Source organism: Phlebotomus papatasi, chromosome 2 (assembly GCF_024763615.1).
Source record: "Phlebotomus papatasi isolate M1 chromosome 2, Ppap_2.1, whole genome shotgun sequence".
Classification (NCBI taxonomy): Eukaryota; Metazoa; Arthropoda; class Insecta; order Diptera; family Psychodidae; genus Phlebotomus; species Phlebotomus papatasi.
The window spans coordinates 45,667,184-45,685,200 of NC_077223.1; the positions used below are offsets into that span (position 1 = coordinate 45,667,184).

At 32.2% G+C, this 18,017-nt stretch overlaps 2 protein-coding genes across 5 annotated transcripts in view; one reads left to right on the plus strand and one right to left on the minus strand.

Moving 5' to 3' along the window:
• LOC129801281 (probable 3',5'-cyclic phosphodiesterase pde-5) overlaps nucleotides 1–10,977 on the plus strand; it is a 43,513-nt gene extending 32,536 nt beyond the window's left edge. For both annotated transcript variants that reach the window (XM_055846174.1, XM_055846173.1), the window contains exons 4-5: nucleotides 600–1,454; nucleotides 3,153–10,977. In XM_055846174.1, coding sequence (XP_055702149.1) covers nucleotides 600–1,454; nucleotides 3,153–3,848 — 1,551 coding nt within the window. In that variant the 3' untranslated portion in view covers nucleotides 3,849–10,977. The remainder of the gene's footprint in view (nucleotides 1–599; nucleotides 1,455–3,152) is intronic.
• The window catches only part of LOC129801280 (E3 ubiquitin-protein ligase TRIM37-like), a 34,649-nt gene continuing 27,295 nt past the window's right edge, over nucleotides 10,664–18,017 (minus strand). Inside the window, exons 5-8 of one of the 3 annotated variants that reach the window (XM_055846171.1) lie at nucleotides 17,155–17,378; nucleotides 16,274–16,924; nucleotides 15,978–16,108; nucleotides 10,664–11,208 (exon numbers count right to left, since the gene is read on the minus strand). In XM_055846171.1, the coding sequence (XP_055702146.1) occupies nucleotides 11,181–11,208; nucleotides 15,978–16,108; nucleotides 16,274–16,924; nucleotides 17,155–17,378 (1,034 nt within the window). In that variant the 3' untranslated portion in view covers nucleotides 10,664–11,180. Of the gene's footprint in view, nucleotides 11,209–13,582; nucleotides 16,109–16,273; nucleotides 16,925–17,154; nucleotides 17,379–18,017 lie in introns of those variants that run through there. The other 2 variants (XM_055846170.1, XM_055846172.1) reach the window with 2 other exon arrangements.

Below are 18,017 nucleotides of genomic sequence, written 5' to 3' on the forward strand. Positions count from 1 at the left end.
AGAATAAAATTAAGTTGTCCGAAGTTAGACTCGTCCGAAGGAAGCGCACTTTCCCCCATTCAATTTGCTTGAATATGAACATAAATTTCTCTAGTGCGTAGAGACCATAAGCCCTAGCTATAGTAAAATCAGAACACCATCTATGCCATCGAGGCCGTTGCCTAAATTGTAGAAGAAGATTGAGATAATATTACCATCTCGTGGCTTCCGGTTCAATTTATACTTTCTTCATAAAAAATTGTTTAATAACGTTGGTGTATAAAAAAACTATTTATGTTTGGAAAAGTATTTTACAAATATAATTTTTCATTCAAATATCACGAAAAGGCTAATTTTAATTTGTAGAATTATAAATTAAAAGCGTGTCTATAATTTTCGATTCATATTCTTAAAGTATCATTATGAATTGTGGTGGTCGTACAATTATTCACCGATGAGTTATAAAACTATTTTAATTTTAATTGTATGACTTTCTATCAATAGAAACTAAATTGTTTTAAGACCAGTTTTCCAATGAATATTTCGTGTTCATTTTTTGTGGCAATAAATATACAATTTCCTAGTAATTCAGAGTTATAAAGATATAATTTTTTTTCTAGGACATGGTGAGCATGGACATGTTAGTTATGAAGGTGATGAACTTTGCTCAGCGTCTCGTGGACGCAGACAGGGCATCCCTATTCCTGGTGGATGCCAAAAGTAAGGAACTGTATGCCACAATTTTCGATGTGGGCAATAATGGAGGGAGATTGGAAAGCGGAGAGGAGCCTCGAGTACCAAGTAGCCCCAAAGAAATTCGTTTCCCACTTGGCACGGGTATTGCTGGTCAAGTGGCACTAACAGGAGAAGTTCTCAATATTACAGATGCGTATGCAGATCAGCGCTTCAATCGATCAATTGACCAACTAACTGGTTATCGAACGGAATCTATTCTCTGCATGCCCATCTTCATTCGTGGCAATATCATTGGAGTAGTACAGATGGTTAATAAACATTCAGGCTACTTCACCAAAGAGGACGAGGAAGCTTTTGAGACTTTTGCTGTATATTGCGGCTTAGCTCTGCATCATGCCAAGCTTTATGACAAGATTAGGCGTTCAGAGCAAAAATACCGCGTGGCACTGGAAGTCCTAAGCTATCACAATACGTGCACAGAAGAGGAAGTGACTCAGTGCATTGACCGAGAAGAAGAAACACGATCTGAGATTCTACAGAACTATTACTTCAGCGCCTTTGAATTTGATGACTTCCACAAAGTACAGTTTGCCATTAGCATGTTCACGGATCTCTTTGGGCTGAATCGTTTTGACAAACTAAGTCTTATTCGATTTACGCTCACCGTGAAAAAGAATTACCGTCGAGTACCCTATCACAATTGGACACATGGCTTTTCAGTTGCAAACACAATGTACAGCATATTGAAGCGCTCAAAGGGTGTCTTCAAATCCACTGAAGTGAGTTTAATTTGAAATTCCGTAAAACCTTTCTAAAGTTCTAATAAATTAAGGAAGGGTGGGTCAGTTCAGGCAGTCGAAGTTTCTCTTGACATAAAATTTTATACTTTTAAAGGATATGCATGCATTGGTCCTACTCTTACGGCCTTATTACTGCTCGAACTCCACGGAGAGAGCAGTATATATCGATCCCTCAGAATAAGACCCGAACAACTCGATTTTTTGAAAAATTCGTTTTATTCGTTTTTTGGGGTTTTTTTGGATAGGGGAGACTGGGGCAAAAAGTCACAAATCGAGAAATTCAAAATTCAATATTTTTCAAGATAAAAAAGATAGCGGGATAGCGGCTCAAATTTTTTTCGGCATTGAATAAATGAGCAGTAAAAAGTTAAAATTGATCAGTAATAAAAAAAATTTGAAACAGTGATATCATCGTCCAAATTTTGGCAAAGGGAAACTAAAGGGCTTTTCACTCTATATAGAGCTATTTTAAATGTTAAATATATAAATTAGGTCCCTTTTTGTAAAGATTTAAGTTTTTTACTGACCATAATTAGATATTTTACTGCTCATTTTTAATTTTTTACTAATAAAATAATACAATAAGATAGCAAATAGTTAATTTTTCAAAGTTGAAAATCTCTACGATTTATTTGGTGTAAATGGGAGAGACAGTCTCATTGCACACGATAATCATAGTTACACTGAGAGAAATCCGAAAAAGATAAAATAACATTCCGGAAATGTTAATTTTACCCTGCAGTATTGATCCAAAATCGGTGTAAATATTACCATTTTTAGCTGTATTAGGGGTTAAAAGTACCCTTTTTCATGTTAATTTTACCCTTAAAATGGTGTAAAATTAACATTAAAAAATGTTGATATATTTTTACACCTAAAAAGTGTTAAAGTTCTGAGGAAAAAAAGTTAATCGCACCCTCTTTTTTTCTCAGTGCAATAGTCTACTTGAGAGTTCAACAATTAACTTTCTGCAGTCTCATTGGCCTATTTTTCAATTCAGAATTGAATTTTATAAACTCTGTTATTTCATTGGTTTATTTTCAAGTATAGTTTTATACTGATATTGTAGGCTTCCTGAAAACTTTTGCAATGATCAATATTACTTTTTTTTAATGATCAAAATATTTAAAATTGATCAAAAAAAATATCCTAACTATTTGCCCAGTTTCTGTATTCTAAAAATTATGTTCGTTTGCTTAACAATTAAATCATAAGTCAAATAAAGGATTGCAACTATATTTAACCGCACCCAATCTATTGGGCTTAAAGAATCCGATTTTAAACTTATTTGTACTAGAATTCTAACTGTTTGTAATTGCCGATTTTTGCAAAAACTGTACTGAATAGAACGTGATGAAGGATATTTCATGGACTGTATACACTGAAAGAAATCCGAAAAAGTTAAAATAACATTTCGGAAATGTTAATTTTACCCTGCAGTATTGATCCCAAATCGGTGTAAATATTATGCTTTTCAGGTGTATTAGGGGTTAAAGTTACCCTTTTTCATGTTAATTTTACCCTTAAAACGGTGTAAAATTAACATTAAAAAATGTTGATATATTTTTACACCTAAAAAGTGTTAAAGTTATGAGGAAAAAAAAAATATTCGCACCCTCTTTTTTTTCCTCAGTGTAAAGACTTAATTTCAGTCAATTCCTTTTTTTATTTTTCCAGTGTTTAGCCCTTTTTATTGGATCCTTGTGTCATGATCTGGATCATCGTGGGAAAAACAACAAGTTCATGTTGGACACTGAGTCTCCATTGGCAGCTATGTACAGCACATCGACTATGGAGCATCATCACTTTAACCAGACCGTGGCAATTCTGCAGCAAGAGGGCCACAACATCTTCGGAAAGCTCTCCAACACGGAGTACAAGCAAGTTCTGGGCCTCGTCAAACATTGCATCCTTGCGACGGATCTGGCTCTCTTTTTCCCCAACAAAGCCAAGTTATCCCAATTGGTGGCTGAGGACAAGTTTTCCTGGAGTATCCTCGAGCACCGACTCCTCATTCAGGCCATTGCCATGACGGCCAGTGACCTTTCGGCTTCGGCTAAACCCTGGGACATCCAAGTGGAGACCGTTAAGGTCATCTTCGAGGAATTCTACCAACAAGGCGATGCCGAACGTGCTGCCGGTCGCCAACCAATGGCCATGATGGATCGCAATAAACCCGACGAACAAGCCAATTCTCAAGTGGGCTTCATTACGGGCATTTGCATCCCATGCTATTCCCTCCTGCAGCACCTCATCCCCGACACACAGCCCCTCCTTGACATGTGTCAGCAAAACCTTGACAGGTGGCAAAAGCTCGCAGACGAGGTGCGTCAGGGCAAGTCTATCAACGTCTTGCAACTCAATCGCGATTAGTGACCTCAGCAAAAATAAATGGGATCAATCTCCTCGCACGATTAACCCCCTTGTGAGCACTATCTGTTTCACCCTCTCCCAAAATCTCCTCCCATTTACGTCACTCCCCATAGAGTATGATAACAAAAAAGGAAGTGGCTCACAGTAAAATAAAAAAAACAGGTGTTGATGGGAAAATTACACGCACGGAACTTGTTATTAAGCAGTTTGTTTCTTTTTTTGTTTAATGTGTCAAAGGATCTGAAAAATAACCTATGCAGACAAAGTGAAAAATCCAAAATCGTTTCCTTAAACTGGGAATGGTCAAACACTATTTTTATTAAGATATTTAAGCTTCGAAAATTCATTATTGGTGTTAGATGCGTTACTGGCTCAAAAATACTTAGAGATAGAGAGACAACACAGAAAAAAATATTTTGTAAAATTGTTCGTAAATGTTTGTGAAATCCTATGGCAGACTTACGAAATGCTCGTGAATCATATAACCCACAAACAAGTTCGTAAAATTTTGTACTTTTTTCACAAACATTGTTCGTAAAATGATCATATGACGAACGTTTTTTGTATTTTACAAACATTTGTTCATAAATGTTCGTAAACACACAAAAAATTTTCGTAAAATTTTGCTATTTGTTCGTATTTGGTCGTAAATTTTTGCCAGACAAACAAAAATTTACGAACAAATACGAACAAATGACAAAATTTTATGAACATTTTTTTGTGTGTTTACGAACATTTACGAACAAATGTTTGTAAAATACAAAAAACGTTCGTCATATGATCATTTTACGAACAATGTTTGTGAAAAAAGTACAAAATTTTACGAACTTGTTTGTGGGTTATACGATTCACGAGCATTTCTTAAGTCCTCCATAGAATTTCACAAACATTGACGAACAATTTTACAAAGTATTTTTTTCTGTGTATGAAAAAAATTTATTTGGGAAACCTGGGGTAAAATGTGGCAAATCGCACATCATGTGCTCTTTGTGAAGACCTTAAACTTTTGTATTAAAGAGAGATTTTTTTCGATTTAGTGCAGAATCGCATTGACAGTAAAATGCTCACCGTATTTCATTAATTTACGCATTTTCAATGCAATTCTTACGCAAATTCTCTATTACCGTATTACCTTATCTCATACTCGGTGGCCCTAGGTGAAAATAATACAAGAAAATTGAAGAAATAAAACGAAAATGCGATAAGCGGTGAGCAAACAAAAACTGTACGATTACAGTTTTTTTGCTCACCGTTTATCGAATTTTCGTTTTATTTCTTAAATTTTCTTATAATTATTTTCACCTAGTGCCACCGAATATGAGATAAGGTAATACGGTAATGCAAAATTTACGTAAGGTGTTTCTACCCTTAATGAAAATGTGAAAACAAGTCGTTTCGTAAAAGTTGCTTTATTGGCAAACAGAAAGTTCTTCCGTTAATTTAAAAAAGATAGGAAAGGAGAACTAGAGATAATTGTGGGTCGAGTAGGGGAGACAGGGGAAGAATTAGCCAGCAAATGAAATTTGTCTTTGATAATAATTTGTGAAAAACATGTTTGAATCAGATTGATAAATAATTCAATAAATGCTCAATATTCTCTTTAAGGAAAACTATAACACCCCACTGTCTAGTTTAATTCTACCTTAGACTATTTCTGCCCCAGTCTTCCCTACATATCATTCAATATTAGATTTTGAATCCATGCCTTCCAACACATTTGTGAAAAGAAATTCAAGGGAGATATTTTTTTAGAACATCCTAAAACAATCAATGAATTCATGTTTAGTAGATCCAAATTATACTGGATACACTAAGCAATAAATTGTGAAAAATCATTAAAAAATTGAAAAATATGTTTTTGATATTTTTTGTAAGGAAAATATTTTAAAAAAGAGAACTCAAAACTACAGCAATTATTTTCAATTTTCCTTGCTCGTATCCTTTTAAATTTTCATCTTATCACATTTTACCCCACACTTCTCTAATATTAAAAGTCTGATTTATATTTAAGAATCTATTGGGACCAATGCTTAAAAAAATAAGCAAGAGAGCAAATGGAGATTCTGTATTATGGCAAAATATATTTCTAATCATATTTAATTTCTCACTTCAAAAAAATCACAAAAAGTATCCAGAATCCTTACTCAGGATATTAAATGTTGTACTAGGATAAAATAATAAAAATTTGGAAGCTATGATGAAGTCAAGTTATAAAAAAATGTCTGGCTTCGAAAAGGGGTATAATAACAAGATCTTACTCTATTTTGCTCAAAAATTAAAAGCTTAATTTGAGGATATTGCACACAAGCGAGTGAAGTATAACTATATCTTCCCGTTTACTAAAACTTCCATAAATATGTTGAGAATATTGTTAACAATCTAAGAGAATTTATTTTTGAGTTCTTTTTATAATAAATCCTATTGAGGGTGTGAAATACATTTTAAAGGACGGGACCATTTAATCACATCCAGAGGTCAAATTCATCAAGTTAGTCAGGCAAGACAATCAGTTTAATTTTTCTAAGTTTCAGCACTTGATGTATGCCAGAATTTAAAGTGTTTACTTTTGTTTTACGAAATTATTAAATGGCGTAATAATGAGTAGTTCAATTAGTTTAAACAAACCAAAAAAATACCAAAGAAATGTAAAATCGGAACTTTTTTTTTAAAGATTTTTCTTCAAAAGCAAAAATCAGTAGCGGAGACAAGGCGTTTTAAAGTTTTCGATTTTCGTCTGAGATTGTTTGTAAATTTGCTCGGGTCTCCTTTCTTTTCGTGACTACATTTTCAAAAATAACCTACATAGTAAGGTGGGGTAACTGGTTCATTTTCCGAAGAGTGCTACTTAAACGCTTGTTTTTGGACTGATGAAATTCTTTTTTATTTCTTCTAAATCCATAGAATTATTCACTGTTTCATTCAGAAACATAATAAAAAAAAATTATCAAAAATATTAAAGAAAATTTATAAAATAATGATAATACTGAAATAAATCAGCATGCACTAACTGGGTCGCCTTTTCGCTAATTCACTTTTAATTAAACCTTTGGATTTAAAATACTTTTTTCACAAGGAAAAAACAATAAATGTTTTCAATCAACCAGCTGCCATTAGCGAAAATATCACTGCTAGAAAATTTTTAGTGAAGAACCCAGCTGGCACAAGATTGAAATGAGTCGCTTACACTCACTTATTTAATGGATAAAAATATTATTTTTGCTTTTTCTCAAACTTGAATAGTTATATTATGTTACTTTAGTGACTATATTACAGAAATAAAATTAAAAATATTATTTTAAGTGGATTAGTCATAAACAATCCAGATAGCGAAGCGCCCGGATTAGCATACTTGACTATAAAAGGGTTTTGAAATTTTTTGGTATATTTTTAGATAATTTATCTAACGATTTAAAACTTAAGCACTAAAAACATGTTTTTTCCTTATAATGCCCAGCGCACAATAACTTTTGTTTGTAAACATGTTTTCAAAATTTTCTATATAATGGGCAACGCACAATAACTTTTGCTTAGTAAACATGTTTTTGACATTTAAATGAGAGTGAATGAGATCTACGTCTAGTCATCTCGCTCATTCTCATGGGAAATTTTGAAAACATGTTTACAAACAAGTTATTGTGCGCTGGTCATAAGTGTGAGCGAGATAACTAGATCTAGATCTCACTTACTCTCATTGAAATGTCAAAACCATGTTTACAAAACAAAAGCTATTGTGCGCCGAGCATAATTTAAAACTTCCCCTCCCCTTAACATAATTTGTCCTTCTATGTTTCCGAAAGAACTTTTCAAATGTATGATTTTTGTTTTTAAATTATTCAATATTTAGGCTTTGTTGTATTAATTGAAAACGAAAAAAAACTTAAAAAGATATACTTGGGCCGCAAAATTTAATATAAATTCGCTTAAAACATAAATAATGTTTTCACATTAAAAATTTAATGAGAATCGCAATCATATGAAATTTTTGCTGATTGTTATTTGAATTATTATCCCAGTATCATACGTTTTCATAAAAAAAATAATACATTTATTTTAATTGTATTGAATTTATATTTTCATTTTATTTTGATCCTTTTCACTTCCTATGATGCATTCACCGCCATTTCAGCGTTGATATACCAACCTCCAGGAACAAATAGTGGAACTGTTTCTTCCTGGATTTACAATAGACAGAAAAATATTTCGTAAGTGTTTGTGAATTCCTACCGTAATACGAAATACGAAATGCTCGTAAATCGGATAACCCACTAAAAAGTTCGTAAAAATTTGTAATTTTTTCACAAACTTGAAGAGCGTTTAGTGTTCTTTTATACAAACATTTGTTCGTACATTTTTGTTTGTCAGGCATAAATTTACGAACAAATGACAAAATTTTACGAATTTTTTTGTGTTTACGAACATTTATGAAAAAATGTTTGTAAAAGTACAAAAAAATCTTGTCAAATGATCGTCTTAGGAAAAATGTTTGTGAAAAAGTACAAACTTTTACGAATGTTTGTGGGTTACACGACTTACGAGCATTTCATAAGTCTCCAATAGAAATTGACAAACATTTACGAAATATTTTTTTCCTGCGATTAACATATTTTCTTCATACAGTGCTGTCTCGCTATATGCATAGTTTGGGTACTTTTTTTGACAGTTCTCTCTCTGAATATGCACAACTTTTTTTGAAATTCCCAACGGTTTTTCTCCTTCTTTTAATAAATTATTATTTTTTTTTTATTGTTTTAGAATTTCCCGTGTTATTTTAACTATAATATGAGACAGAAAAAATAAAATTAAGATAATTAAAAACGAGAAATATTAGTTACCAAGAAAATAATTTTCTTTATTGCTTTGTCAAAATGTAAACAAATTGATTTTGAATGCAACCGACACAAAAGCTGTGCATATAGAGAGACAGAACTGTAATTTAACACTTTTCAGGTGTAAAAATATATCAACATTTTTTAATGTTAATTTTACAGCTTTTTAAGGGTAAAATTGACATGAAAAAGGGTAACTTTAATCCCTAATACACCTAAAAAGCATAATATTTACACCGATTTCGGATCAATACTGCAGGGTAAAATAAACATTTCCGGAATGTTATTTTAACTTTTTCGGATTTCTCTCAGTGTTACTGTGTTATCACACTTGCACATTAAAATTTTAACATGATTCACATTAATTGTCGCTGATGAGAGTCCAAATGTGTAATTTGTGTGTTTGAATCATTTAATATGCAAAATTTGATCTATTTGTTGATAAAAAGGTAGACTTGGCCCGCAAAATTTGATATAAATTCATTTATAGCATTAATGCAAAAAATTAATGCGATTTTCTCTTTAATTTTTTAATGTGAAAAATATTTATGCTTTAGGTAAATTTAAACTTATTTTTGCAGGCCAAGTCCACTTCTTTATCAATAAATAGAAAAACCCCAAATATTAAGTGACTCAGAGACACAAATAACATATTTGGACCCTCACAAGCGACAATTAATGTGAATCACATTAAAATTTTAATGTGCAAGTGTGATAATGCCGTTAGGACGATAATGACGATAATTGATAATGACGTGATAATTATTTGTAAGTCTCTTAGGAAAAAATAAAGAAAATTCATAACTGTATGAACGTTCGAAGGGAGAATATTTTTCCCTAATTGCTTAAGGCCAATATAAATCATTTTTGCTGGCAAATTCTATTAAGCTTTATCAATAAATTGATCAAACTCTAAATGTGAAGTGATTCAAAAATACAAATTATACATTTGAACGCATCTGACGCACATTAGGGCCAAATTATTGTGAAACCTACTAAAATTCTTATGAAAACGTGTGATACTGGAATAATAATTCAAATAGTAATCAGCAAGAATTTCGTCTGATTGTGATTATGAATTTGACCTCAGGATTGCAGAAATTGTTTTGTGCTAAAGTATAGCATTATACGAAACTTAGAAGGTGTTATAATAGCACAATATTCCAATGAAAGTAAAATAAAAAAAAAATAAAATAAAGAGCTACCTATAGCATTCTGCAGGTGTTTCTTCCCATCTCAATTTTTAAATCACCTTTAAAAAGCTTTTAGAAAAATCATTAAAATTTTGAATCAACCTTTCCTTACGAATCTTTTACACTTTTTTTGTTTTATATCTTTCTAAATTTTGACATAAAGGGAGCATAAATCTTTACCACAAATAAAAGTGTTGCTATGAAAATTTTACAATTTTTCAAGGAGAGGATGCTGATACTTTATATTTTATCTTACAGTCAACCAACATTTTCATGTTGTAAAGGTTCAAATTATTCTTATAGCCAGTTTTAAAATAAAAAAATGGGCTATATTGTTAGTATCAACAGATATTAATGCCATATATCTGTGAAACAAACTTACTTAATTGGGCCATTTATAAAATCTAATTGGATATAAAGTTGATTTTGCGCGTCATTTACCGACCAACACCTGTTACTGTGTAGAATATAGAGAGAATGATATGTGAGTATTAATTTCCGGTATCTGTGTAATTTTTTTTGTGTAGTTTGTTTATCAGGTAAAGTACTTTGCACTAGTTTTTAAGGGGTGGTCAACTAAAGAAATCTGAGAGGATAAAAAACAACAAATAATTCTAAAATTTCAGCAAAATTCAATGTTCTTTATTTACTTTTTTTTATCTATTTTTTCGGCCTAACCCAATTGACTGGCAAATTGCACACCCCTTCCCCTCTCCCCTATTATTTACTACAGCTCTGTATGCATGACGAACAATAAACCCAAAGAATAATTCTCCTACAAAGAAAACGAATTAAACTAGTTTACTCATCAATTTCTATATTTGCAGTGTAATTTAAATTTCCTCAATCAATATCACAAATTCATTATTTTTAAATACTTCTTTCGTATAAGTCGTAGCAAAAGGACAAAAAAAAATAAAAATGAAAGTCTTTATCAAATACTTGGATGTGTGTCTGTGACATAGAATTTAGAATTGTATAAATGTTCTGGTATCGATATATATAAAAGTTTTAGCGTGTTTTAATGAAAAGAAGAAAAAAAATGTATTATATGTTTTGTTCTTTTTTTCTCTGTTTTATATGCATAACAATAATAAAATGTGGACCGCATTTATTTTTTTTTCTTTTATCATTTAAAATTTGTGGGGTTTTTCAAACAAAAATCAATCAATCAATCAACTCTCCTAATTCTAAAGTATATAATATCATTACTAAAAATTTCTATCTTGTGGGCTGCCTTCTTGTGACACATATCATCATCATCGTAAAATTTACCTGTTATCGATCCTTCCTCCAACTATGTTATAATTATTTTATGACGAATTTGGCCTCTCCACTGACCTGGAAAAAGAGAAGAATGGAGCGTTGTTTAGAGGAAGTTTCTCTTCATGTAACTCTATCGTATTTTATGAATCAAACGAATTCCGTAACATATTTAGCTTTGATAAAAAAAAATTGTTTAAATTGTTTAAAAGGTTTTCAAACTTTTCCAATGAAATGAATAATGTCTTTGTTTTTCTTTCCCATTTTGGACTCAAAATTTTATCGCAAGCAATAAAGAGATAAAATCCAAGCAGAAAAGCGAATGAATCAAAAAGTTATTTAATATTTTACTTTTATAAAATGAAATATGATAAATTGTAAATCGTTAATTAGTCAATGATGAATAACAAAATAAAGCAACAAGTTATCGCAATATTACAATTTCTGCAACGTGTAACAAAATGATTGATGAACCTTGTTAGGAATTCGGGTACTTCGAAATTTTCTTTTAGCCCTTTAGCTTAATTAAAATAGGATTTATTATTTTTCCAAGAAAATTATAAAATTAAGTTACAGGGATGGGAGAGACGGCTTCAGGTATGAAATAACCAATTGATTTTTTTTTAATTTCATTTTTAAATTTTTTGAACTATAAAAAATTCGTAGTTCAATTGTAAAGTATTTAACATTATAATTTAAGGGGATACATGGGTCATGCATACTAAAAAAACATTGTATTTCCTTGACTTTTTTTTACATAGTAAGAAAAATTTTTAATTTAAGCTCTTAAGTATATAAAGGTACAATATTTTAAGTATATTTTCTGAAATTCTTGTTCCAAAATTTTAGAATGATGACGATTTTTCAAAATTTTAAAAGTTCACTCATTAGGATCCGATTTTTGGAGACGGCTTTTGAAAAAAAAAAACATAGTTTTCGGTGGTCTAGATTTTTTGGAGTTTATTCATCTAACATCAAAAAACTGAATATTTTCTGTTAACTGATGAGTTACACTTGTACTAGAATGGTAGATTTTTTCTATTCTGCCAAAAATCCAAATTTCACTTAAAAAATCCACCATTCAAATACGAGCTTAACTCAATAGCTAATAAGAAATATTTAGTTTTCTGACGTTAGATGAATATAGTCTGAGAAATCTTGTCCATAGAAAAGTATGTTTTATTTTTTCAAAATCGGTCTCCGAAAATTAGGTCCAAAGGGCTGAATTTTTAAGATTTTTAAATGATTATTTCAGAAAATATAGTTTTAAATATTGTACTTTTAAACGCTTATGATCATAAATTAAAATAAAAATTTATTATATCGAAAAAAATAGAGAAAATATGGTATTTTCCAGTCTTTTTGATCCACGTAACCCCTTAAAAGGGAGGAATTTATTTATCATAAATGTTAAGTAAAAAAATTAACCTTTCTTGAAATTGTTTACTTTTTTTTAGGTTGCTGTCCATACAAAAGACATAATGATAAACCCATTTTAGCATTGGATTCTAAATTTGAACGCAAAACAAATGCAGATACGATAACGGTTAATGCAACCGAAGAAATATGGAAAAAGGTGCTGAATTGTGAAAGCTGAAAAAATCCAAAAATTACAAGGTCTCACAGATATTCAAAAAAGAACTTATGCACATAGATCGGAAGAATTGGATCGCTTGGTCGTTAGTGGTTAATTGCACTAATCTTCCTTGTTGAGAAAATATTTCAATTGAGCAATACGTTTACAAACAAAATGATCATTAGGTACTAGTCAAGGCGGAACTTCAGTTTGCTATACGTCCTTTAATTTATTCTTCCAGCCAACGTGTTGATTCTGGAAAACTGTCTTCTATTGGTAATGTATGAGGAAGTATAGAAAAGAGAATTAGTAAAAAGCACTACTTTGATAATTGTTTTCCCAGATTTTTGGTGCCCTGAAGAAGATATCAGCATCTTGTATCAAATTCTACACAATCAACATCTAGAAGAGTATTAAAATGATCATGACTACTTGAGAGAACGGTCTAACGATTATTTAAACAATTGACTTGTCGCCAATTTATGATGATTTGGGTTGTAATTAAAGTTAATGGCCGTTCTTCACAGGTTTTACTGCTCGAACTCAAAGAGAGAACAATTATCTAATCCACATTTTTCCAACTTGTGACACGGCTACAGACCAAACGGCAAGAGATATCGATTTCAGGTCTTCGACTACCCCCCCTTTAAGTCCACATTGTCTAGGACAGTCTTTTTTCTTTTCCCCCTACCACTCCAAAATCACGTCTCTTACCATTTCGAAAACAGCTCCTAGAATTTTTTTTCATTTGTTTTAAGGGTAGTCAAGGCGAATTTTTCGTCTTTGGATACTTATGTTCGAAAAACATTACGATGTCAAATTTACGAAGGTTAAAATTTAACCACTAAAATCAATCGATTTCTTTAAATTTGTACTATTTTTTTTTTTTCGGAAGATCGTGAAGTTTCCAACTAGACTGCATCGGCCTTAATCAGTAGTGAATCGATAATTCACCCGTAAATGATTTACCTTTCTCGATTTTACTTTTTATTTGGTCGTATGCTTGTTACTCATTATAAAATATTCTGAAACCTACTTTTCTTAAGGCCTCTACACACTAGGAGAAATTTCTTAAAAAAAATGCCTTTTTAAATAAAATTTCCCCTATCCTTGTAGGCAGAAACGTCAGAATTTTGCAAAAAGGAAAATTTTTGATGAAAATTGCTTCTATTGTGTAGACACCATTAGACAATTTTTTTATTTTGTTATTTTTTTTTTTTTGAATCTATCAATTTAATCGGTAGTAAATCGATATACCCAAAAAACTGCGAAAAGATAATACACAGATAGCTCTTTCTCGTGAGTTCGAACAGTCCGCAAAGCTGGGACGCTTTGTCATCTCTTGTTTTTAGAGCGTTTCTTCAAATCCTGTTAATGTTCCAGCGAGTACCACATGCTGACCGATTTCAATTCGGAAGAAAACATGTATTTTCAGCTTTAATTAAAACTTTCTGTTTTAGAACTGTTGACCGGTCAGCATATTTTTCCTGATCGACTCAGCAAAAATATGCTGAAAACGCTGCTTTTTCTAGCTAACTGTGCTCGCTGGGGTTTTTGGTGTATGAAAAGAGTTTAGAAACCGTGTATAGGAGAAAACACTCTACCTTCGAACGACTTAAGCTTCGAATACAACTCAATTTATTCCTATGTTCTCAATGGATTTTACATACAACTCTTTTCTGGAAATTTGAGGCATTGGATCAGCTTTTAAATATATAATATTACAATGGGCCAAATTAATTTGAAACACATTGAAAAAATGAATTGTGCGAAACCTCAGTCATCCGAAGTTAGCGCGCTTTCCTCTATATAAACATTTCTGTGAGAAAGAGTGGACGTTCCAACAAAACTCGATACCATCACACACAAATAGCGCGCCAATGAAGATTAACTGAAAACGATTTCGTAGCTCATTTTGAGATTAGCTAGCAATGTTTTGTTGTTCATTTCGAGCTTATAATGGAACCCAATTGTCACCGGTAAACTCTTCCAACTTTTCCGTATGGGGCATTTTGCTGACCAAGATCAGAACTAAAAACTACAAAAATATCGATGAGCTGAAGCCAGCCTTTCCTCGTGAATGGGCTCGTATTCTGGAAATTCACGGTCAAGGAGCGTAAGATGCGTTCATTGGCTGATTTAAGGCCATAGCCCGTGTCTCTTTCGGAAATTTCAAAGAATTCCCCAAGTACTGAAAGACTTTTCATTTTTTTCTCATTCACACAAATAAAATTAATTTTGAATTTAAAAAATAAAGCTTTTTGAAAAGATTGCTGTTTAATTGGGCCACCCTGTATACAAAAATTCTCTTTGAGCATTATGCCAAGCGTACAATCACTTTTGTTTGTAAACATGTTTTCAAAATTTCCCATGAGAGAGAGTGAGATGACTAGATCTAGATCTCATTCACTCTCATTGAAATGTCAAAAATATGTTTACTAAACAAAAGTTATTGTGTGTTGGGCATTATGCCCAGAGCGCAATAACTTGTCTTTTGTAAACATGTTTTTGACATTTCAGTGAGAGTGAGTGAGATCTAGATCTAGTTATCTCCCTCTCACTTATAGAAAATTTTCAAAAAAAAGTTTATAAACAACCTTTTGTCTGTAAACATGTTTTCAAAATTTCCTATGAGAGCGAGATGACTAGATCTAGATCTCACTTACTCCCATTAAAATGTCAAAAACATGTTTACTAAACAAAAGTTATTGTGCGCTGGGCAAGGAAAACTTATGCTTTGAATGTTTGGATTTATTTTAGGTATGATCGTAAGATCGATTCGTTCTAAACGATAAGAGATGTCAATATGCAATTCTGCGTTAGTAAATTTCTTCTAATTAAACGGATTTATCCTTTCCTCTTTTTTTTGTTATTAAATCCTTTGCATAAAATCTGCATAAATTTGAGGAGAAACTCGGTAATTGAAGGGGAGGAAGTGGGAAGTAACAAATAGCGCGTGCTAAGCTCTATTTTAAGAAAGTGTGCATCTGCAAGGCCTACTATAAATCAATGTTCTACCTGCAAACTTTACCAAGAAGTCACCAATTAAAAATCTTGTACTACCTTGATCTTAATGTGAATTATTGTGACTAAGATCTGGTCCTTTTTTTGAGGATCTACTCAACAATTATAAAAAATCGATAGACTCTACCTTTTTGCAAAAAATAAGAAATAAATAAATAAAAACTTACTCAATGAAAAAGAAAAACAAAATTTCGCAAACTGCGATAGTTAATATTAAAAATGCAAATGATTGATAAAAGGAACATGCCTTCTTCGTTTTAGCAGTGTTGTTGTCTGTGGACTTGTATCCTCCTGGGCCACGTGGTTGTCTTGTGACGGAGCCTGAGGCACTGGCAGTATGTCATTGTCCTCCATTTCAAAATTGATCCTATCAATGGCCTGAATGATTCCACATGGGTGATTTAAACAACATCAAACGTGAAGAATGATGCACAGAAAATTTTTGCGAGAAAATTGAGGGGAACAGAGAGGAAAAGAAAAAAAAATACAACGAGATAAAGGAGAGATGAATGATTTTATCATGCAGATGATTCTATAACAAACCTGGAATAATGGATCCCTATCCACTGGTGTTATTTCTCTAAGATCAGTCGAATTCCAATTTCTATTTCCACTTCCTCTTGTCACACTTGACGACGTATCTTCGCAGTATTTGATTGAATGTGGCAAATTTCGTGGCTTACAGGATGGCTTACGCTTAATAGCACCAGAAAATGTACTAGATGTACTGGGTCGTGGTGTTAGAAATTCCACTGAAAATGACATATTTGGCACTTTGGTGTCCCCTACTGAGGCACTTCCATTGCTACTCAGTGCTCCAGATGGACCAAATGGCAATTTAAGATCCACCAATCCATTGTCTCTCATATAGCAATTACCATCGCCATTCACCGCGAATCGATTTGACGTTGATGCTGTACTCAATTTTGGCCCATTTGATGCCTTTATACCCTTCGGACTCAATTTATTCCCATAGTACTTTGCCATTGAGGCACTTCCTGCATATCCACCTTTGTCACTCACACAACCATTAGGTTGCTTCCTCATTAAACCACGATAATTGCTGAAAGTTAAGTCTCTGTGGCCATTTCTCCCCCCAACAACATCGCCTGTACTTTCCCCATTTGTAACAACATCCGTATTCCTAATTCGCCTTACAAGTTGATGTAGGTTGTACTTTTTAAATTTTGCATCCTAAACAGAAATGAGAATATGACATGGCTCGGGATTTTTTTTGTACACAACAAAAAAAAATAATTTAAAAACAAAAAACACACGAAAATAAAATTTAAAAAAAAAAACATGGGCATGAGATAGAGTTACAAACTAGAAGGACCAGTGTTAAACACAAAAAAAAAAGAAATACTCTGCAAAATGTACGAAGACCAACTAAATAGCAATTTACAGAGAAAAAAAAAACTTACATTTGAGAATACATCGGATGTTGCTCCATCGGTGGACTCTGAAGGATTTGACGTATTCCTGACACGACGTAAACGTCTCAAGGCATCATTCTCTGACAAATCAGCATCATTTGACTGGATGGCTAAGTTATTGGCCAAGGGACCAGAACTCATTTTAGGTGGCTCCAGCAGCGTTTCCAACACACTGGCTGATGTTATTGGCTGTCGGTAGGAACTTCTAGTTGCTGAAAATTCACCAGAAAACAAAAGTTTGAAAATTAATTTTTAAAATTAATGAACAGGATGAACCATACACTGAGAGAGAAATCCGAAAAGGTTAAAATAACATTCCGGAAATGTTAATTTTACCCTGCAGTATTGATCCGAAATCGGTGTTAATATTACCCTTTTTAGGTTATTAGGGGTTAAAGTTACCCTGTTTTCATGTTAATTTTACCCTTGAAAAGGTGTAAAATTAACATAGAAAAATGTTGATATATTTTCACACATAAAAAGTGTTAAAGTAATGAGGAAAAAAAGTTAATCACACCCTCTTTTTTTCTCAGTGTAGGAACCGGTTTTATCTTTAAAGGATTTAAAAGACCTTTTTAACGTATTAAAAATATTCCAATAATAATTGAGAGAAACAGATTGCAAAGAATCTCAGCTTTGCGGAATGTTCGGACTCACGAGATAGAGTTCTCCATGAATTATTTTTTTCACGTGGTTTTTTGGTGCTTAGGGTAAGATGGCGTAATTTAGAATCGTGTCTAATTGGGAACTGTGAGACTTTTTGATAGGTTTAGATTACAATGGGGAAAAAACAACGAAGAACTATTCATGAATGTAAAGTCTTATACCCCTTTGTAGTTTGTCATTTCTCT